At 46.2% G+C, this 24,222-nt stretch overlaps 1 protein-coding gene across 1 annotated transcript in view; it reads left to right on the forward strand.

Moving 5' to 3' along the window:
• Nucleotides 1-24,222, forward strand: part of wnt8b (wingless-type MMTV integration site family, member 8b) — a gene marked incomplete at both ends in the record, with an annotated part of 40,134 nt that overhangs the window by 10,107 nt on the left and 5,805 nt on the right. The window contains one exon of the mRNA XM_084322058.1: nucleotides 21,694-21,727. Coding sequence (XP_084178184.1) covers nucleotides 21,694-21,727 — 34 coding nt within the window. The remainder of the gene's footprint in view (nucleotides 1-21,693; nucleotides 21,728-24,222) is intronic.

Here is a 24,222-nt window from a genome sequence, read left to right on the forward strand (position 1 = left end):
TCTCTGTGCTTTCCCTGAGACTCCGGTATCGCTTGCCTGAGCAGTTCAAAGAGGCAGTCAAATCATAACATTTATGACATACAAGATATACAAATATACAGTACTGTTTATTTACAGACAGAGTCCCCGTCTCCCACCCCACCTACTCACCCCCCCCCCCACCCCACCTACCCAACCTCCTCCAATGTACAGTTTCTTCCCCCTCAAATGTATATACTCTCAAATGTATATGTAACAGTACTCTCTTCTTAGAAACTGTCTATTAATCAGAGTTTCCAACGCCAGGGTCTACAATATATGACAGGCATTGTACTCTTAAACAGTACTGTATATTTGTAGATCTGGTATGTCATAAATGTCTGGATGTAACAGTACTGTATCTGTATGTCACGTCTTCAAATCCTTCAATAGGTTTTGTGATCTGCACGGCCTCAGCCAACTAATCACCCAACCCACAAGGATATGTGAATCAACTCAGACTACCATTGACCTCATACTGACCTCTGACAAGTCCAAGATATCCAATAAAGGGGTTATAGCATGCGGGTTAAGTGATCATTATATGATATTCTGTACCCGCAAAAAGCTAAAACTAAAGGCTGGCTGTCACAAAACAGTCACATCTAGAGACCTCAAAACCTACTCTAGCGAGGCCTTTAACCTTGAACTGGAGAGTCTGGACTGGTCAGATGAACTCAATGGTACACTGGTTGAAGAAACTTGGCTTGGCTTCAAAACCAAATTTTCATCAATACTAAACAACATGGCCCCCCTAAGAACCACCAGGGTAAAAAATCGCGCTGAGCCATGGATGCACACTGAAATACTGACCGCTATGAAAGCCAGAGACAAAAAATGCTCTGAGTTTCGTAAAAGTCAGTCAAAGCTTACCAAAAGCACGAGCAGTGAACTCCAAGACCACGTGACTGAACTCAAACTAGAAAGAAACAGACTAAGAAATGACGTAAACTCCATGATCAAAACTGCTAAAAAAAAATTCATCAATGACAAAACCGAGGAAAACAAAAATAAACCACGTGAACTTTGGAAATTACTCAACAATCAACTAGGCTGCAGTAAAAAACTCAAAACCAGGTTCTCAAACATAAACATAAAGACGGACAACACGCTCATCACAGACAAGCTGGATGTAGCCAATTACTTAAACACTTTCTTCACAAACATAGCCACAACACTGGTAAACAAAATACCCTCCGACTCAGGGCAGTATGGGGTAGAACACATAGTAGCATACTACAAGAACCTAGGCGTCCACAAAGACGACTTCAAACTGGAAATAGTAACTACAGATGAGGTACTCAAAAAACTGAGCGCCCTCCAACCAAACAAGGCCACTGGCCATGACAACATCCCCTCCAAATTCCTCAGAGACTCAGCAGCAGCCATCACCCCAGTCATCACACACATAATAAACCTCTCCATAAAACAGGGACACGTCCCCAAGGACTTCAAAATTGCGAGAGTAACACCCCTGCACAAAAAGGGCAGCAAATTAGACCCGGGTAACTACCGCCCTGTTTCTATCCTTACATCCATCTCGAAAGTCATGGAAAAAATAGTATACGAACAGATCGAAAAGTACCTTGCGGAAAAAAATCTAATCTACGAATTCCAATCTGGCTTCAGAACATCCCACTCCACTGACACATGCCTTCTCTACTTGAACGACCACATCAAACAAGAGGTGGACGCGGGCAAATACTGCGGCATGGTCATGCTGGACCTACAGAAGGCCTTCGACACTGTCAATCACACCATTCTGATTGACAAGCTAAAAGCAATTGGTTTTGATAGTTTATCAGTGAGCTGGATACAATCCTACCTGGAGGGGAGGGAACAGATGGTGGAAGTAAACGGTACACTATCCCCCCCCCTCACAGTGAGCTGTGGTGTTCCACAAGGAAGCATACTAGGACCGCTACTATTCCTAATTTATGCAAATGACATGTCGTCAGCTTGTGACTGCAACTTGTTCCTGTTTGCGGACGACTCAGCCCTGCTGGTCTCTGACAAGAACAAGTTACAGGTTGAAAAAGCCCTCAGCTCGGAACTAGGCAAAATCTGCATATGGCTCGCCGACAACAAACTATCATTACACATGGGCAAAACAGAGTCCATTCTCTTCGGTTCAAATAACAAACTCAGCAAGACCGACGGCTTCTCGGTTACAGTGGGTGACAATATTATCACAAGGAAAGATGAAATTACCTACCTGGGTTCCATCCTAGAGGCTAATCTTTCCTGTGACAAAATGGCATCCAATGTAATAAAAAAAGTCAACCAACGAACGCGATTCTTGTACCGGATCTCCGCTCTGGTAAACAAGAATACCCTGAGGACTCTAGCAGGAGCACTCATTCAAGGGTACTACGACTATGCTTGCACCTCATGGTACCAAAGCACCTCAAAGGCACTAAAAAACAAATTACAAACATCTCAAAACAAGCTAGTCAGACTACTACTTGACCTGACTCCTAGAACCCACCTCACCCCTGCCCACTTTGACAACCTAGGATGGCTTAGAGTAGACGACAGAGTACAGCAACTTGCAATGGGCCTGGTCTACAAGATACACTACGCGACCAAGGTACCCATGTACATGTCAAAATACTTCCCAAAGGTCAGTGAATACCACGATCACAACACCAGAGGGAGCTCCACAAATCATGTAAAACCCAGATTCGGATCAAACAAGGGACTAAACACGTTTCGCAATTATGCCACATCAATGTGGAACGCCCTGCCTAAAGCTGTAAAGGAATGTGAATCACTACCCACCTTCAAAAACACTCAAAAAACACCTACGTGAGACTGCAATTCGAAACTGGCCCCTACAAATGTCCTAACCTAGTTGTACAGTAAATGACCAAGTAAGGCTTTGTCAATATTCCAATGTACAGTGTAAAATGTGTGTGTGTCCCCTTCCCAACCCCCCCCCCCCCCCCCCCCCACCTCCAATGTACAGCCCTCACCCAACCCACCCAACCCCACCCCACCCAACCAACCTCCTCCAATGTACAGTTTCTATGCCAAATGTATATACACTCCTTTTCTGGACACTTTTGTATCACAAACAGTACTGTATTTGCAAATCTGATATGTCATAAATGTATAGATGTAGCAGTACTGTCTATCTGTATGTCATGTATGTCATATATGTTATGATGAATTGAAAATGGGGGACCCTGATGTAAACAAGTCGAAAGTCTTTCTCTGGTCTACATCCCCTTAACAATTGTATGTATTGAACTGTACTGTACCCATTCTGCAATCTGTTAATAAACTTTTCAATCAATCAATCAAGTATGTAATGCATGTTATGATGAATTGAAAATGGGGGACCCTGATGTAAACAAGACGAAAGTCTTTCTCTGGTCTGCATCCCCTTAACAATTGTGTGTATTGAGCCGTACTGTATTGTACCCATTCTGCAATCTGTTAATAAAATGTACAATCAATCAATCAATCAATCATTGTCTACAGCACTACACAGTAGGGGTGGGAATCACCAGTTTCATCATGATACGATACGATATAGATTCTTTGGACAACGATACGATATTTGCCGATATTACAAAGTCTCTCACGATACAATACGATACGATTAGATTCAGGTGCCTGCGATCGATATGAGATGATATCATATGCCCATTTAACACAATCGGTAACATTTAGATCAACAAAAAAAAGGTAATGAAAATATCATTTGACATTTGTATTTTTGAGCTCTTCCAGACATTTAAAGGAAAATCAATCTATTGTTTTTAATACAAATAGACCTCCTGTTCACTGTAAAGTGCCACGTTTTTATATATTGAGCTTTAAACTTTAAGCTAAATTTTTTGGAACTCAAAACTCACAACCTCCCTCTCCCAAACCGTTCCTACAACAATTTGTTGATGTTGCATGATCATGTATAGGCCTACATTTATTATGTATTATATTGTTTATGTTTAAATAACATTTAAACATCAAACTCCTCTGACCTCATCTGGTCTTTCCAAAGACGCGCGCACACACACAGAGAAAGGGAGAATGCTATGCTGTAACATCTACACACACAGAGCTACTGCTGTTGTTCTTGGGCGGATATGAGACTCGCCACAGGATTTTCAAAATAAGAGTATCGATATGAATCGATCTTATTACATCACATCGATCCGATTCGATTGTTGATAATTACATCGATGTATCGATCTGGATCGATGTATCGTCCCACCCCTACTACACAGTGTGTAATGTGATGTCTCTACAGCACCAGTGTGTAATGTGCAATCTATTAATAACATTTTCAAGCCTTTGAATACAGTAATTAAATTTACAGTCCAATGAAATGAGGACTATTGTTTTTATAGTGGTACTATGTGCACAAATGACCAAATGTTACACACTTACACACACACACACTGCAATACCGTGTGTAACCACAAGAGCGTTCACATGCAATACCGTGTGTAACCACAAGGGCACACACACACACACAGATTCAGGAACCGGACCCCGCCAAGCAAACTCACACACCGCAATACCGTGTGTAACCACAAGGGCACACACAAAGTCTGGAAAATTTACTTGCACGCACGCACGCACACACACACACACATTTTAATACTTTATTTGGTTCCACAAATTATATTACATAAACAGGGAATCAAATGTATCGGGGCCAAGCAGCACTGAACACATAGCACCTCCTTCTCCACGTAGCTAAGCTGCCAATAATAGCTGAGACAGAGCAATATTTGGCAATTTGTTTGGCTTTTGGACATTGCAACAATTCTCAGACCGGTCATGGTGCATTTGTATACATGGCCAAGACTTCCGAATACAAGTACACTATATCTACACCTATACCCAAGGTCAGCCATCACACTGAGCAGTGGTTGGTATTTGATGTACTTGTCCCGGAAGGCCGGGCCCCGTTCCCCGTACCTGGATAACTGAGTTAGCCGGATAACTTTCGGTTAAGTCTGACTTAAGCCGGACTTTCCGGTTCCCCGTACCTGGATTGTCCAAATCACCATGACAACAGATCCAAAAGTTTGAGCCTGGTCGAAAGCAGGGTTTAAGTTCAAGTTAGCCGGATGAAGCACAGCCACGCCCCCGCAAAGAAAGTGACAGCGCGTTTCCTGAAATCATTCCCACAGTCTAGGAACTGCTTTATACCATTCTGAATTACGTTTTTGTGCTCCATTCTTCCAGAGGGGGCTTTTGAAATGTAAAATAGACCCAAAATGCTGATACTAAATTCACTTTGTCCTAAATAGTGCACGTTATATATACCGTGGCGCTCGCTCGGTGCGATGTACACATTATGTGGTTATTTTAACAACGCGCAGCATTGCAAATGTGAATCCCGCGGGGATATTTTTAATGATTGAAACCTATCGCTCGTTTGGCTCTGATTCCTTTCATATTCTCCGCTGTGGATGTTTAATGGAGCGCCTGGATTGTGTTTCATTCAGGCATAAAATTGAAGTGTCTATGCGTGGATTGTGGATCTTGTCTCATTCATTAATGTATAAACAATGAATTTATCCCATCTGGCACAGTGGCGCAGCGGTAGTGCTCAATCCTGGCAACCCAGCGACTGGTGTTCGAAACCCTGTGTTTCCAATATAATTTTTTGGAATATAATATTAATGATTATACGCCAAAGTAGCCTAGTTTCAAGTTAAAATATTATAAATCTACATGCATTGAGGATGTCATTCTTTATATAGCTCTCAACGTGCACCAAATTGAATTATTCCTACATCGCAAAAAGAAGGGAAAGACTAGGTTTCGAACCCCGGTCGTCTGCGTGAAAGTCAAAAGAAGAACCCGTTACACCACAGTAGAGATAAGTAAAAGATCGACCATACATCAATCAATGGGAAGAGAGCCGTATCGTTATTTTGTATAACAGTTTAACTAATTATTTTCGCTAGCAAGATCTCATTTGATTATTCAATCCAGCAGGCAAGTTTAAAGAAATATAATCTGATTGATTGAGGTAATGAGGGACTTAAAATTAGCCTATAGATAACGCATTTAACTTGTCGGCGAGGCGATTGAGCCGTACTGCTATATGTTAATAAAGTTTTAAATCAATTAATCAATCAATGCCGCTAGAGAATCAGGATCTCTGCTATCGATACGTGCTGGCTTTTCAACTGGAGCGGCCGCGCGCACTTATCCTGGGTCTCAAGTCTGGCTTGAGTTAACGAGACTGAATCCACCTTCGAGGAACAGGAAAATCCCGGCTTCACACATCGGGTTAACTGAATCTGGATAATGACATCTTGATCGACTTAGTTGAACCAGGTACGGGGAACGGGGCGGTCCATGTACAGATCAAAGGTACAGCCTACTTCTAACCAGCACCTCCCTGTGGCTGGTGTCAACAAAAACAACATCCGGTGTATTTGGTATGTTAGCAAAGACATCGTTGGTAAGGCCAAACCACTCTGGTTTTTTAATTTGGGATAAAATAATTGTTTAATTCACTATGAATTGAAAATGGGGGACCCTGATGTAAACAAGACGAAAGTCTTTCTCTGGTCTGCCTCCCCTTAACAATTGTATGTATTGAGCTGTACTGTATTGTACCCATTCTGTAATCTGTTAAATAAAGGTGTCATTCATTCATTCATTCATTCATTCATTCATTCATTCATTAATTCATTCATTCATTCATTCATTCATTCATTCATAAGCCTATACTTCTACGTTTGTCCCGATATTTTCAAAAGATGAATACTTATTGCTCCAAGAATAGATTCAGATTCAGATAGTTTTATTTGCCATATAGCAACAACAAGTACAAGGGGATTCTCTTGCTCTCCGTTTGCGTCACAGCAGCATAAAGGAATACAAAAGCTACAATTAACAGAATAAAAAAGCAGCTATTTATATACAATAAACGGTCTGCAGTATATGTGCAATAATAACATAAGTATAAAGTATATAAAAACAAGTACACATTAGACAAGTTAAAGAATATAGGGTGTTTTTATTAGCAAAAGTATCGAGGTGAACATTTTATAATAATGTTTTATATAGTGTTGTTCAGAGGTTTTTTTACTCTCATGTCGGAAAACATTTGGTATATGATGTCGCATTTTCACTGCATGCAGGTTGATGATGATGACAGATCGGTTTGGAATGAAACCCTCTTCTCCTGAGACTGAGAGCCTATATGTAACAGTATGGTCCTAATGCTGTGCTGCCCACAGACACCATGCAGTGCAAACTGTGATTCAGTGAATATACACGCTTCACCGAACACCAAAGTGTTTCATGAATAGTATTTTCCTAGATAGCCTATTCTATTTTTGTTCTCAGTGTGCGTGTGTGTGTGTGTGTGTGTGTGTGCGTGTGTGTGTGTGTGTGCGTGTGTGTGTGTGTGTGTATGTGTGGGTTGGTGCACCAACTTGAGGCCTGTGTCGTGTCCACACAACAGTTGTTCGCCTATTCATACACGCAGATAAAGGTTCTGAATCTGAATGTGTCCCATTCACAAATTTGACCGTTTCTTCTTTGGTGGTGATGGTGTCTGTGGTTGTGCCGTGTCCGTGTGGTGTTCTATTCTTTCTGTCGGCAAACTCACTTCATGCCTCCCAGCAAGGCGTGTGTGAGCGCGTATGCGTGCGTTTGTGAGTGTGTGTGTGTGTGTCTGTGTGTGTGTGTGTGTGTGTCTGTGTGTGTGTGTGTCTGTATGTGTGTGTGTGTGTGTGTGTGTGTGTGTGTGTGACTGTGTGTGTGTGTGTCTGTGTGTATATGTATGTGTGTGTGTTTGTGTGTGACTGTGTGTGTATGTGTGTGTGTGTTTGTGTGTGTATGTGTGTGTGTGTGTTTGTGTGTGTGTGTGTGTGTGTGCGTGTGTGTGTGTGTGTGTGTGTGTGTGTATGTATATGTATGTGTGTGTGTGTGTGTGTGTGCGTGTGTGTGTGTGTGTGTGTGTGTGTGTGTGTGTGTTTTCCAGTTTTTACGGGACCCTTAATTTTAACCAAGGATCTGATCTGATATAGCTAAATCTGACTATGATAGCCTGTGTAATCATCAAATCCACAATAGATAATGATTTCAGATCGAAACGGGTTGTTAAACAAAGAAAAGAAGAAAAAAAGGGTCTCGTGTTTGTCATTCATTCCTCTTAAATCTTAATCCAAAAACATCCCTCAGAAGACCCTCTCCCTAATCACTTTCCTTCCTCTGTCTAATCCTAATTTGCACACAAGAAGGAGGAGGAGGAAAGAGACCCGGGTCAGGCGGGGTGGTTTGGGAGAATAACAAAAGTGTCGAGGTATAGATTAGGGACCCCGTCCGGATTAGCGATGCAAATGCCCCTAATCTGTTCCAATCCCCACCTTTACTTCTTGTCAGATCTCATGGACACGTTGGATGAATGTCACTTGTCACAGTGTGTATATCCGATTGAATGGCGAGGAAGTGGAATTTAATTGTGTGGAGGGTGGTCTTTTACACTTTAATGTATCGACTTTTATTTATTCCTTTAGTATATTTTCTATATAAAAGAAAAATCAACGTCTGAAAAAAAATCCACTGGAGAAATATGATTAACATGCACGCCACACATCTGGATCTTGGAAGGGTATAGAGGAGCGCATAATTCATCATTCCAACGTCAAATAAAGGTAAATAAAAGTCCACTGCACGCTTTGGAGGCGTAATCATATGGCATATTTCAAGTAAGGTTTTATTATTAGTTAAAATGTCGATTTAAATGAACGTATAGGCCTATAGCTTCTCACTTTTCCTCCCGAGAGTCTGGGACAGAACTGAAGAACCCATCATCACCTATTTATTTACCAACTCGTTTTCAAGAAGCGTCAGTTATTATAATTTATATCCACTATAATATTATTCCATGCGTTCCGAAGATGCGTCATTCGGCGGATGATTATTTCATATATAGGACATTTTTTATCATCGATCCCGTATAATTAGAATAATAAAAAAAAACACACAAACAAATAACATTTCATTGATATTCAAGAGGATTTTTTAAATGAAGAGACCAATAACCGCATGCCCACCGTTTAGGCCTCGTTTCAGAAACTGATTTCACGAACACTGATTTAAATAATCACCTTTGTTATCCTTATACGTTTCATTTCCAGATACAGCCATGCAGGCCTATTTTTTTTTTACTATCACCATCAACTGATGAATGAACACTTTATTTAACAGATTGCAGAATGGATACACATTAATACAATACGGCTCAATACACACAATTGTTAAGGGGATGCAGACCAGAGAAATACTTTCGTCTTGTTTACATCAGGGTCCCCCATTTTACATTCATATAGTGTACTATATGAATTCTAACAATTCACGATCCATGCAGGAGACAACCACCACCACCTATACTAATCACAATCAGTTACCACGCCTTTCAACACGGCGATATATAGCCTATAAATACCCCCCCCCCCCCCCCCCACGGGCTCTGAAATGCAAGATCATCATCATCAGTGTTACAATTTAGTATTCGTTTTTTTAAATTAAACGGGTCTTCCTTCCTTTGCTCTCTGGCGTTGGGACGGGAGCGGGAGGGAGACACTATCCATTGGCAGGCCGGTGACTGTCCGAGCTCAGGGCCGCGGGAGGAGGGAGACACCACCACTGGCCCCCGCGGGGGCCCTTTTGATCATTTCAACCTGTCCCGGGCGCAGTGGTCCTGATTGGCCGAGGGCGGTAAGAAGGGGGAAAATCTTTAATTAAGCAGATAATCTCTTGTTGGGACAAGAGTGGCTCCATTTCACAGAGACCCCCCCGCCCCCCCCATGAGACCCTCGGTTTAGCCTGAGTGTGGTTTTTATTATGCAGCTTGTTGCTCAGTGTGTGTGTCGGCTTTGCAGAAGATTGAGAGATTGAGATTCAGATGACTTTATTATTCACCACATTGCAGTACAAATGGAACGTGATTCGACGTTTACAGTGCATGCTTTTCCCCCCTGCACAATTATTAAGAACAATACAACAGTAAATAAATAATTATAATAAGTAAAGTGCAAGACAGGACAGAAGAGTTGCCGTCCTCCTCCTCCTCATCTCCTCCCGCAGCACCTGTCTGTCAGGATGTTCTTCACGCACTTGGAGGTTCTCTCTCACGTCTTCATCATCGTCCTGCTGGTTCATACGAGGTCTTGCTGGAGTTGGTGAGTCTAAACAATGTTGTTTTCACGTTTTCCCTCAATGCATTTCCACGAGAAGGCGGTTGAAAAAAAGCGTGAATGACTGCAGAAAATTCGATATAAAACGATCTGTGTTTTTTTTCTATTTTTTTTTATTGTGAACGTTGATGGGCCTTTATTTCACCTTTATTTACACGTTGTGAAATAACCTTGTCCGTTAACTTGAACCATTTGATGTGTGATCTCGGCCGACATTATATACTTCCAAATGTATATTATAGGCAAACTTTTGACGAGGGAAAAACTGGCATGGCCATTTTTCAAAGGGGTCCCTTGACCTCTCACCTCAAGATATCCGAATGAAAATGGGTTATACTGTCTTCTTCTTCTTCTTATTTGAATTTCCGGCAGTGTAGACGCATCGTGGCGTATTACTGCCCTCCACAATTCTTGCTTCGCCCACACTTGAGAAAGTTTACACTCTTCTTCTTCTTCTTCTCATCTTCAAAACACATTTCTATCGTCTCTGTCTCCTTCTTCTCTGCTCCTCTTGTCATACAATCACAATACAAACATCATCTCCTCTCTTGGAGGGCCCCCCCAAGAGGGGGAACCCTCCATCTCATCGCCACTATATCCTGCGCAGAGTCTCGAATTTATATCGAAATGTCCACTTTATGCTAATCCCATGCAAATTCGGGCAAAACCATACCGTTTTTATCTTAATATATATCTTAATTAATAATAATTCGCTTAAAAAAAGAAAAGAAAAGGTGCATTTGAATATTCCTGCATATACTGCAGTAGGGCTGAACCATGTGGACAAAATGTCTAATTGTGATTATTTGGACTGATATTGAAAATAGCAATATGACAATATTAGAGGGAATTATCATTATTATTATTAATTATTATTATAAAAAAAAATCATTGAAAACAAAATTATCGTGGTGTGATGTTTGCAGGGATCTGTATGACATATATCCATCTCCGCAGCTCCACTATACTTAATTTAGAGATTCTGACACACATTTTGCACTTAATAAATTTGATGCCTCCTTCGATTCAGATATTGCACTTGACCATATTGTGATTTCTATGACATTTCGACGAATTGCTCAGCCCTAATACTGGCACAGTCTTGGAATCTGAGTCTGACTGGAAAGCTGCATGAGAGGCTCTTGTGGATCCAACAACTGTGTGTCTATCCGTTTGTTGTTTATATTTTCTGTTTATTTTATACTTTAGCACTTTTCTTTTTTTCTAGCTATATGTGACTTACTGTGAAGCACTTTGGTTGACAAGTGTCATGTCTAAATGTGCTATATAAATACATTTGATTGATTGATTGATTGTGTTCATGTTATCCTATAACCCTAGTTATATGAATACTGGCTGAGCGTCTCGCTCTGCCTTCTGAGATAACCCATTATCTCCAGCACCTAGTGTGCTCTGGGAAACAAAACAAATGCACCCACTTGTACGTGACCACGCCACTCCCATGCGTCCCCTATATTATGCACGTTTGAACTGGAACAACCTTGTATCAGGGGACACGACAGAGTATGTAGGGAAAAAGTATGCAATGTTGGGCTTCGCCAGAAGTACGCCAGCCCCCGGATCCTTCTCGGCACGTCCACAGCACGGCGGTCCTATCCTGTCTTTTTCCTCGTCGCTTGACAGCGGACCGATGGACTTTGCGCGACGTTTAGCAGTCGAGCTACGTCGCGCCCAGGTAGAACCTGCGCTAGCAGGCATTGGTACTGGCATGGGTAATACTGCTCGTTGTCTCGTGAGACGGCCGAGTGATGTATTGGCTCAGGGGGCGGGATATTTGGATAAATGTGGTCATCATGACTCACTTTTGAGATGTTTTTCCAAGTATCCTAGCGCGCAGCTAATGCTACAATGTTGGGGCGCCGTTCCCATGTACCCTGCCAGGGCTGTCTTTACTCTTCCCTCCTCTTAACCATTCATGCTGACGGTCAATCGGTGTCTAATGTTGGGAGTTTAGCGGAGGCTTATTTACCCTTTACATGGGTGGATGGGCTGATGACAGGGCTCAGGGCAGGTGTGCATTTTGTGAATCTATGAATTGAAAATGGAGGACCCTGATGTAGACAGGACTAACGTTTTCTCTGGTCTGCATCCCCTTAACAATTGTGTGTATTGGGCTAGCCCGTTCTGCAATATGATAATAGAGTTTTCGTTCATTGATTCATTTATCCCGTCACGGGTGCACACTGCAGGGGAGGTTGTTGCATGCCTACTAGTGGAGCAGTGCTTCACTAGTAATAGACTTTGGTCAGCAGCCGCCACTGGTGTTCCGTGCTTAGTGGTGCAGGTGGCATCGGTCCTTTGCCCTGACCTGGTGGAACGGTATCCCGCCCGGCCGACGCCAAGAGGCGAGTCGGCCCGGCAGGTGGCTGGTGGGCTGTTGAAGCTTATACCGCCGCGGTACAGATTTTTTGTATAATTTTTTTTCTGTTTCTGATTTTCTCTGATTTTCTCCCCGTCCCAATTAGTTGTTGTGCCAATTCCCCCCCCTCCCCCACCTGGCTGCTGTATGCATGTTCTCCTACCAGTCGGTACAAGGGCGTCCCGAGTCGATCGCACGCTTCCTCCGAGACGCGCGCCGACAGCCAGTGGCGTCTTTTCACTTGGCAGCGAGGACTCTCATTGGTGAAGTGTAACGCGTGGGAGGGCACGCTATCTCCACCAAGTCCTGCCCCGCTTAGCAAGCGCCGAGACCTGACCTGTAGGCGTCGCTGTCCACAACGCCAGATTCCCACCCGCCAGCTTCCCCACCCCCTAATACTGCCAATTGTATTAGTGTGAACGGCCAGTCAAGCTGGTGGCAACGGCGAGAGCTGGGCTCGAACCCAGCATCTCCTGCATTGGTGACGAGCGCAATCTCCGCTACGCCACCTGACAGCCTTGCGGTACAGAATTTAGCAGCAACTAACAACATTGCTCAATTGGCTGCTTTTCTGTCAAAAATGGTGTCGGGTGGTGGCGCTTTAGGGCTATCTGACGTCAAAACCATCGCACAAGGTTTTGAGGTTATTCAGTTTTTGACCCAGCCGCAAGCTATAACTGCAGGGAGGGCTAGGATGCTGTCAACGGTTGTTCACAGGCATCTTGGTTGGAGCAATCTCCCCTTGAGGAGGGGAGGGGTCTCCTCCTCAGGGCTCCGCGGGTGGACCTTGGTCTGTCCATGGAGGCGCGGGCGGTATTTGACCTGGGCTCCACGCCGCCCCACACCGCGCAGCCAGAGGTGAGAGCACGGCCTCGCCAGCGGCTGCGGCGAGGCCCCCGGCCAGCGGCCATGTTTCCCCCGCCTGAGATACCCTGGACACAAAGGAAACAGGTGATCATAAGGCCGACAGCCTCGGCGGCCAGAGGGATCGGCTATATTAGATGGGCACGCCCTAAAAAACCGTTGCCATCTAGCTGTGTCTAGCACGCTCTCCGGTTGCTCCCCCCCGATACGCTACGGGACTCAGGGCTCTGATTTGTCCCCTTTGGCTGCGGGCCGCGTTCTTCCAGTGAAGCGCAAGCGGCCCCACATTTCGCTTCTCATGGAGACAGGGGCTGACACCCAGTTGCTAGCTAGGCCTGGGTCTGTCTATGAGAATGCTGTGCTGTCAAGCGGCTCCCACACCACATGTCCTGCGTCTGTGTTTGGTGAGCCTGGTGTTGTATCTGTCGACGGAGCAGGGTTCTCTGTATCAAAACATTTTGTCAGAGGGGGAACTCTAGGCCCAGGAGGTCGCAGCGTGGGTGCCCACCAGCCCCGCCCTCGCCAGGCCGGGTATTACGTTAGTGCCTCCCCCGTCTGGACTTCCGATCCCGCAGTGGTCAGCAGGCACGCATAATTTGGGTGGTAGTAATATCACTACAGGGCTACGGTGTGTAGAGACCCACCCTATCGGGCAGTGTGGGACCACACACCATGCATGTCCAGCTGCAGAGCAGGCTGTCCTCAGCAAGCTAAGCTGGGAAGATGCTCAGCGGGGGAGCCTATGTCACGAGGGGTGATGGCCGCTCCCCCCGTATCAGACCGCCCCTTCTGTCGGGGTCCCCCCTTTGGGTGCGATTGCCTCGTTGGTTGAGTCAGGGTGCAATATCCCGGCTCCGCGGGACACCCTGCTCGTGCGGTTGGCGAGACCAGGGTTGACAACGCACAGCGGGAGGGACCGGGCCACCTATCTACGATTCCTAGCGAACCAGCGGCAGTTGGCGGCGGGGGCGCTTTGGAATTTTTACCACGTATGGCTGCAGTAGTAGCCATGTCGTGTGGATGGAGAGAACGCTGAGGGTGGCGCTTGTGTTACAGTTTACACACCCCCGCCCTCCGTTTTTTGGGTTTGGTACAGACTCTATCATCAGAATCCGTGGCAGTGACAGCCCTGGCTGAGGAGATTCGTTCTCTGGCGGCGAAGCAGACCGTCGTCGTGGTCCCATGGGAGGACGCAATGAGCGGCGTTTCCTCCATAGACCTGAGGGATGCGTATTTGCATCCCGATCTTCCCTCCTAGGACATACCTACGCTACCTTTTCACGGCTTAGCGTACGAGTATCAGAGGCTGCCGTTTGGCTACTATCTGGCTCCTCGCATCTTCACCACGCGCTGGGGCCTCTGCGTCGTCAGTGGATACGAATTTTATTCTACCCTGGATGACGTTCTGGTCCTCGGCCGGTCAGAGAAGATCGCCAGGTCTCATACCAGGCAGGTGGTGGAATTCCTCACCAGCCTGGGTTTTGCTGTAGACTGAAAGTAGAGTACTCCTCTTCCCAGTCAACGGGTGGAGTACTTGGGCTTATTTCTAAGCTCAAGGTCTATATGGGCATCCCTCTCAGAGCGGCGGCGAGTGGGTGTTCTCGGCACGCTCGGGAGGTTCCGTCCTAGGACGGTTATGGCGCTGTCCGTGATGCGCCTGCTCGGTGTGATGGAATCTGCTCACTCTGTGGTCCCTCTTGGCCTCCTCTTCATGAGGAGGATACAGAGGTGGTTTCCCAGTATGGAAATAGACCCGGTGAGAGACAAGTGGAAGCGGCTGAAGGTTCCCATGTCAGTACTGGGGGACCTCGCCCTCTGGGGAGGGCCTGGGGCCCTCACCAGCGGGGTCCCCATGGGCAGCAGGCTGTCACACGTCACGGTCTTCACCGACGCCTCCCTCACGGGATGGGGGGGACATGTCGGGCCAACGCAGTAGGGGGCAGCTGGCAGGCCATGCTGCCCGGTCTGCACTAACGGAACGTAGACCAATCTCAGTCACTCTTATCGTCTGGGACCAAATTCGGCCACGCCCTATTTTGCGTGACATCCAGGCTTTTTTTACCGTCAGCGTTTGGGAATTTCATGTCGACAGGTAGATGAAGTGAAATTATACTTATTTTAGAATATATATATCAAATTTCATGAGTATTCATCTATATTTAGTCATCTAAAGACTATTAGATATGAACCTATGTACCAGTAAAAAGTGGGAATCTCTAGAATGTGTTTTGGGCGACGGTGTTTACGGAAGTGCGGGTAGCCTCTAAAGTAGACGATACACTTTCTGTTGTCAGTAGATGGCAGCATTGGTTTAAAATTAAAAGGTGAAAATGTGAAAACTACAACATGAATCCAATTCCCAAGACCTTTAGCACCCAGTAGTTCACAGGTCACTGGTCAGCACCGGGTTAGGAAAACACGATCTGAACAGCGTTAAACTATTAATGGGACCTGAGTACAGTGATCGAGAATGGTCACCCAATTATCTTAACAAAAGTGCATCATTAGCATTATGTTTGTTGTAAGATTTGAATGTTATCCGCATATAAAGGACAAATAAAACATCGTTAATTTGTAAGAAACCTCAATGAAAACGGCGCAGGGTAAGTTATATTCGCTATTGTTATGAAAATGTGATAGAATCCTATAAAAATGTGGACGCATTTGGTCACCGTGACGTTACATTTCAATGTGTTGGAATTGAAGGCAGTCCTTCTGGTCCTCAAACGGCTCGGCCACCTTGTGGTGGGCAAGCATGTTTTGATCAGGACGACAACACGACGTCAGCGTCGTATATCGACAGACAGGGAGGAGTACGCTCCCCCCGTCTGCACCGGGCGGCAGTCGAGCTCTGGCTGTGGGCGTCTCTCACAATCTGCGCAGCCCGAGGGCGCTCCACATCCCCGGCAGGGAGAATGTGGGTGCAGATGTGATGTCGCGGGGCGGTCCTCACCCTGACGAGTGGGGACTACGTCCAGACATACTGTAGTCGGGCAGGTCTGGGACCGATTCGGGGAGGCCACGGTGGACCTGTTTGCAAGCAGACAGTCCCACCAGTGCCCCTTGTGGTTCTTGGTCAGTCGGAAGGACAACCCCTCTCTGGGGGTGGATGCCTTCTCGATGTATCCGTGGCCGCCCGGGATTCTGTACACGTTCCCCCCCATACACCTGGTAGCTCAGCTGTTGGGGCGGGTACGTCAGGAGCGCGGGACTTTGATCCTGGTCGCGCCGGGCCGGGGCTCGGCTGTGTGGTTCCCGGCCCTGATTCAGCTCTTGGTGGCCCCGCCGTGGCCTGTTCCGTGGTCACCGCGGGCCCTCTCTCAGGCACGCGGAACTCTGTTCTGCCTCCTGTTCTGGGGCAGCCTCTGGGCTTGGCTGCTGAAAGGGTGAATCTGGTGGGGATGCGTCTTAACTCTTCTGCGGTTAACGCCATCCGGAACGCGCGCGCTCCGTCCACTACCGCGGCTTACGCAAGGAAGCGGCGTATGGTCGAGAGTGGGGGGCAGAACATTGTTCAGCCACCCTCTCGTGGGATGTTCTTGCTTGGCGCACGGCGTCAACTGTTTCCGATCAACTGTTTGTTTGTTACGGTGGCCCTCGCGTGGGTGAGGCGCTGTCCAAGCAGCGCCTGTCACATTGGTTGTGCGAGGGCATTGCCCTTTGCTACACATTGGCTGGACAGGTTCCCCCCGGGGGCGTCAGGGTGCACTCCACTTGTGGTGTGGCGGCCTCTGCTGCCTTGTTAGGGGGGGCCTCGGTGGAGGACATCTGTGCTGCAGCCTCCTGGTCCTCCCCGAGTCCTTTCGTTAGGTTTTACCTCATGGACATGACTGGGGGTTCTGTCTCCCAGGCAGTCCTGAGGTCCGGGACGTCTCCTGCATCCCGCCATCAGGTGGGCTAGCAGGGGTGTGTGGGTGTGGACCGTGGGGTGCTGTGTCACGCGTGGTCCCGCTTGCGCTGTCCGTTCAAGGGTGCCTGGTTCCCCTTTTTTTCTTGCACTTTGGTGGAGTTGACTGCCTCCCCCCCTTCGTTAGGACGGGCAGGTGGACGGGACTCCCCTCCTCCCTGGCTGGGGCTTACGGGCCCTCAGGGGGTGCATTTGTCGGGGCCACGCGTCCGCTCTGCCCTTTATCTCAGAAGGCAGAGCGAGACGCGAAGCCAGATGATATATAACGTAAGGTTATCCTATAATAAAAAAAGAAAAAAAAGCTCAGAGCGTTTTCCTGGGTCTCGCGACTGCCGCGGCTCCGCCACTTCCTCGATGTTGATTGGTCGGTCGAAAAAAGTGACCTTGATGAGCGCTCTCCTCTCCAAAAGTTGAACTAGTTTAGTAGGGAGCACTCCGCCCAAAAACGCGAGGCACGACGCTGGGAAAAGGAGCGTGCCGGTCGCGTCTGTAGCATAGAAATGAATGACAGACAGGAGCTGACAACTCATAAGACGTCCCCGGTCGACACGGGCCCTATTAGGCCGTATGAGCAGAGTCATAGAATATTGCTAGAATATGACTCTGGGTATGAGTAACGTTACAGAACCACATATTACACCATACAGGTCTGCAGGCATGATGAAGACGCACACACAACAGTCCTATTTACACATAAACACACGGATGAACCAATACCGAACAAGTCCACGACCAAACACATTGAGTCTAACATTATTATAGTTGGCAAATGCAACATTATCGCCACCCACCTGATGGTGAAGATCTGCCCAATTCTCAAAATCTGCATGTCACAGAAGTAGTCTCCGCAGCAGGCTGCTTCGCCTTCTTTGTAAAACCAAAATTGGTTAGAAGGCTTACTTCTTTGATATTTCGTTTAACTTTCGACATTACGCTTTTTGATTTGTGCCTGCAGGCTGCAGCGCCGCCACGCTCCGAATGGTAAACGCAAGAATAGCATGTTGCCATCTATTACGAGTAGGGTATATCTGCAGTGCCGATATAGGGTATATCTGCAGTGCAGATTTATGCTATTGTCTATTACAGTGAATTAGTGCGCATATCATTAATCATACATCAAAATAGCCAAATTTGATTATTATACACGATGATGATACAGAAAATTACAGAAAAATTAGAAATGCGTGGCAAAAATAGCATTTATTTTCAGTAATTTAGAGACCCCCCAAAAATTCACAAATCATGTTTTCAGGGGAGCTGATGTCTGATCTAGGGGAGCCATGGCCATGATTCACACCCTGGTTGTTGTGCGCATGTTCCTCCTACTGGTCGGTACAAGGGAACCCTGAAGTCCACCACATGCTTCCTCCGACACATGTGGAGACAGCCAGTGGCTCTTTTTTCACCTGGCAGCGAGGACTCTCATTGGTGAAGTGTAACGTGTGGGAGGTCACGCTGCCTTCACCATTTCCTGCCTTTTGCTGAGCAGGCGCCCAGACCTGACCTGTAGGCGTCGCTGTCCACAATGCCAGATTACCACCTACGACTTCCCTCCCCCTAACTCAGCCAAACGAGTTAGTATGACAACCGGCCCAAGCCGCAGGGCAATGCTGTCTCCGGGAGTCGAGACCGCAGCCTCTTGCATTGGTGACGAGCGCAATCTCCGCTACGCCACCCAGCCGCCTTTTATATTGATCTGTCTTATGCCGTGGAAATAACATTCACATTTTTGTGATGTTGTGGTGTTGTGGTGTTGTGATGTTGTGATGTTGTGATGTTGTGTTGTTTTGGTGTTGTGATGTTGTGGTGTTCTGCTTTAATGTGGTATTTTGGAGAGATTTTCAACCGTCTTTATCAATTCTGGTAAAAAATGGCTAAATTCTAATGAACCATTTCACCGCCGCACTACCAAACGGTTAACCCTTTCACTGCGACAATACACAGAAGGTTAACCCTTTCACTGCCACACTACAGCCGGTTATCCCTTTCACCGCCACACACGACAGAAGGTTAACCCTTTACTATCACACAACCGACGGTCGATAATAATTAATTAATTAATTGCATTTATATCGTGCTTTCCTAGACACTCAAAGCGCTTTACAATGTAGGGTGGAAATGGCCTCCTTCACCACCACTGGTCAAATCTGTGTAATAAATTGCTGCAACAACTTGACATAACATGAGCATGGGAATGGCCATCACACACGTCCATCATAATGTTCTAAGCCCTTATAATCTAAACCTCAACACTTTGAACAGGCGTCTAACTAAAACAGTACAGATCTATGAAGAACGTGACACACAGTGCTGAGCTGCGTCTCAAGGTGATAAGATGACGTCACCACTAATGTCACATCTATTGATGACCTGCTATCTCCCCCTAAAGACCCCCCCCCCAAAAAAATAAGATCAATATATTATTATATATATTTTTTTAAGGAATTACTTTTAACTTATTGATCCATTAGTATTAAATGACAGTAGACCTATAATGGCAATTTGAGCATACTATCTATTTAATAAAATTTTGCAACATCCTAAATTGGTGATGGATACATTTTTATCTAACAATAAACACATGTGCCACAACAACTGTGACTAACTTCTTGAATGTTGGCTAAAGTAGTGAAATTCTTTATATTGTATTTTTCATGTGTCATAAAGGGAAACACAACCACTTATCCTTTTCAATTAGCCATCTGCTTTGTGTTTTTAAATAACACAATGAAGATCAATGTTATTGTTTTCATATTGTCTCCGACATTATTCCAAAACCTTAAACGACACCATTATGGTTTTGGACCAAGCCTGCGTTATTATTAGTCCTTCCATTTATAAACCAGACACTTTACAAAAGCAAAAGGTGTCGGTTGTGGCTACCGTGATCTAACTATGCACTGACGTTTTAACATGTTATTAAGTGCACTAATGAGTTAGTTTAACACGTTATTAAGTGCACTAATGAGTTAGTTTAACATGTTATTAAGTGCACTAATGAGTTAGTTTAACATGTTATTAAGTGCACTAATGAGTTAGTTTAACATGTTATTAAGTGCACTAAGGAGTTAGTTTAACATGTTATTAAGTGCACTAAGGAGTTAGTTTAACATGTTATTAAGTGCACTAATGAGTTAGTTTAACATGTTATTAAGTGCACTAATGAGTTAGCAGAGAGTTTAACATGTTATTAAGTGCACGAATGAGTTAGTTTAACATGTTATTAAGTGCACTAATGAGTTAGTTTAACATGTTATTAAGTGCACTAATGAGTTAGCAGAGAGTTTAACATGTTATTAAGTGCACTAATGAGTTAGCAGAGAGTTTAACATGTTATTAAGTGCACTAATGAGTTAGTTTAACATGTTATTAAGTGCACTAATGAGTTAGTTTAACATGTTATTAAGTGCACTAATGAGTTAGCAGAGAGTTTAACATGTTATTAAGTGCACTAATGAGTTAGTTTAACATGTTATTAAGTGCACTAATGAGTGAGTTAGTTTAACATGTTATTAAGTGCACTAATGAGTTAGCAGAGAGTTTAACATGTTATTAAGTGCACTAATGAGTTAGTTTAACATGTTATTAAGTGCACTAATGAGTTAGTTTAACATGTTATTAAGTGCACTAATGAGTTAGTTTAACATGTTATTAAGTGCACTAATGAGTTAGCAGATAGTTTTAACATGTTATTAAGTGCACTAATGAGTTAGTTTAACATGTTATTAAGTGCACTAATGAGTTAGTTTAACATGTTATTAAGTGCACTAATGAGTTAGCAGAGAGTTCAACATGTTATTAAGTGCACTAATGAGTTAGCAGAGAGTTTAACATGTTATTAAGTGCACTAATGAGTTAGCAGAGAGTTTAACATGTTATTAAGTGCACTAATGAGTTAGCAGAGAGTTCAACATGTTATTAAGTGCACTAATGAGTTAGCAGAGAGTTTAACATGTTATTAAGTGCACTAATGAGTTAGCAGAGAGTTTTAACATGTTATTAAGTGCACTAATGAGTTAGTTTAACATGTTATTAAGTGAGTTAGCAGAGAGTTTTAACATGTTATTAAGTGCACTAATGAGTTAGCAGAGAGTTTTAACATGTTATTAAGTGCACTAATGAGTTAGTTTAACATGTTATTAAGTGAGTTAGCAGAGAGTTTTAACATGTTATTAAGTGCACTAATGAGTTAGCAGAGAGTTTTAACATGTTATTAAGTGAGTTAGCAGAGAGTTTAACATGTTATTAAGTGAGTTAGCGGAGGCGAGAGAGGAATTCCTCCCGTCTTGTGAGGGACACTTGGCTTCTCTGAGTTAATAATCCGTCTCTCCTTCCAGGTCAGTGAATAATTTCCTGATGACCGGACCCAAGGTAAGCCAGCATTCTTTTGATCTTTTATCCCCCTTTCCCAAAAGACGGAAGGCAACTTCCCTCGAAGACGTTTTTGTGACGGAACTTTTTTTTTTTAAACTTTGGCCATTCCCCTGGCTCTTTTTTGCGTTTATCGCATTTATTCTGGTCAAGGATGACCGACAGAAACAGGCTGAAGGGGTTCAGATGGGGGGGAAGACACTCTGGGAAAGGCACGGCTGCAGTCCGGGATTCGAACTCGCTAAACCCCAGATCCGTGACGAGCACGGTTGTCCCCGGCGCCGAAATAGCGCTCGAGGTACGTGGTGAGCTACTGGAGCTCCCCGTGACGGAACTTTTAAGGAGACGCATCTGGTCTCCCCTGTAGTCGGCCTTGTCGACCCTGGCGACGCACGGAGAAGCTCCACCGAGGTGCACCTCACGGTGCCCGTCCCCTGGAACAACGCTGCTAATGATATATCAATGATATTCTTGGCCCTTTGTGAAGGTTTTCTCCTGCCTCTCACACACTTGACCCCATTGAGAGGCTCTGCACGTCCCTGGGCTGAGTGTGTGAAGAGGCAGTGAGGGGAGGAAGGGGAGTGAGGGGAGGAAGGGAGGGAGGGAGTGAGGGGAGGGAGGGAGAAAGGGAGACAGGGGAGGCAGGGAGACAGGGGAGACAGGGAGGCAGAGAGACAGGAGAGGTAGAGAGACAGGGAGACAGAGAGACAGGGAGACAGGGAGGGAGGGAGACAGGGAGACAGGGAGGGAGGGAGACAGGGAGACAGGGAGACATGGAGACAGGGAGACAGGGGAGACAGAGAGACAGGGAGACAGGGAGGGAGGGAGACAGGGAGACAGGGAGGGAGGGAGACAGGGAGGGAGGGAGACAGGGAGACAGAGAGACAGAGAGACAAAGAGACAGGGAGACAGGGAGACAGGGAGACAGAGATACAGGGAGACAGGGAGACAGGGAGACAGAGAGACAGGGAGACAAGGAGACAGAGAGACGGGGAGGAAGGGAGACAGAGAGACAGAGAGACAGGGAGACAGAGAGACAGAGAGACAGAGAGACAGGGAGACAGGGAGACAGAGAGACAGAGAGACAGGGAGACAGGGAGACAGAGAGACAGAAAGACAGGGAGACAGAGAGACAGGGAGACAGGGAGACAGGGAGACAGGGAGACAGAGAGACAGAAAGACATGGAGACAGGGAGGGAGAGAGACAGAGTGACAGGGAGACAGAGAGACAGGGAGACAGGGAGACAGGGAGACAGGGAGACAGGGAGACAGAGAGACAGAGTGACAGGGAGGGAGAGAGACAGAGAGACAGGGAGACAGAGAGACAGGGAGACAGAGAGACAGAGTGACAGGGAGGGAGAGAGACAGAGAGACAGAGAGACAGAGTGACAGGGAGGGAGAGAGACAGAGAGACAGAGAGACAGGGAGACAGAGAGACAGAGAGACAGAGACATGGAGACAGGGAGACAGAGAGACAGGGAGACAGAGAGACAGGGAGACAGAGAGACAGGGAGACAGGGAGACAGGGAGACAGAGAGACAGGGAGACAGGGAGACAGGGAGACAGAGAGACAGAGAGTCAGGGAGACAGGGAGACGGGGGCTGTAGTGGGTGTAGTGGGTGTAGTGGGTGTAGTGGGTGTAGTGGGTGTAGTGGGTGGTCATCATTAGTGAGTCAGACCTCAGTGAAAGAGGTGCTCCACACCCACCAGCAGCCACTTGAGACGTATTAGTGTGTATCGCGTTCAGACAGTCTGAACGAGGAGCGCAGCGGCGGGAGAGAGAGCCTACTGGAGCGGCTGGGTCTGAGGGCTGGGACTGGTTCTGAGGGTGGGACTGGTTCTGAGGGTGGGACTGGTTCTGAGGGTGGGGCTGGGTCTGAGGGCTGGGACTGGGTCTGAGGGCTGGGACTGGGTCTGAGGGCTGGGACTGGTTCTGAGGGTGGGACTGGTTCTGAGGGTGGGACTGGTTCTGAGGGTGGGGCTGGTTCTGAGGCTGGGACTGGTTCTGAGGGTGGGACTGGTTCTGAGGGTGGGACTGGTTCTGAGGGCTGGGACTGGTTCTGAGGGTGGGACTGGTTCTGAGGGTGGGACTGGTTCTGAGGCTGGGACTGGTTCTGAGGCTGGGACTGGTTCTGAGGCTGGGACTGGTTCTGAGGGTGGGACTGGTTTTGAGGGTGGGACTGGTTCTGAGGCTGGGACTGGTTCTGAGGCTGGGACTGGTTCTGAGGGTGGGACTGGTTTTGAGGCTGGGACTGGGTCTGAGGGCTGGGACTGGTTCTGAGGGTGGGACTGGTTCTGAGGGCTGGGACTGGTTCTGAGGGTGGGACTGGTTCTGAGGCTGGGACTGGTTTTGAGGGTGGGACTGGTTCTGAGGGTGAACTGGTTTTGAGGGTGGGACTGGTTCTGAGGGCTGGGACTGGTTTTGAGGGTGGGACTGGTTCTGAGGGTGAACTGGTTTTGAGGGTGGGGCTGGTTCTGAGGGTGGGACTGGTTCT

The sequence above is a fragment of the Notolepis coatsorum genome, assembly GCF_963971535.1.
Source record: "Notolepis coatsorum genome assembly, chromosome: 9".
Taxonomy (NCBI): domain Eukaryota; kingdom Metazoa; phylum Chordata; class Actinopteri; order Aulopiformes; family Paralepididae; genus Notolepis; species Notolepis coatsorum.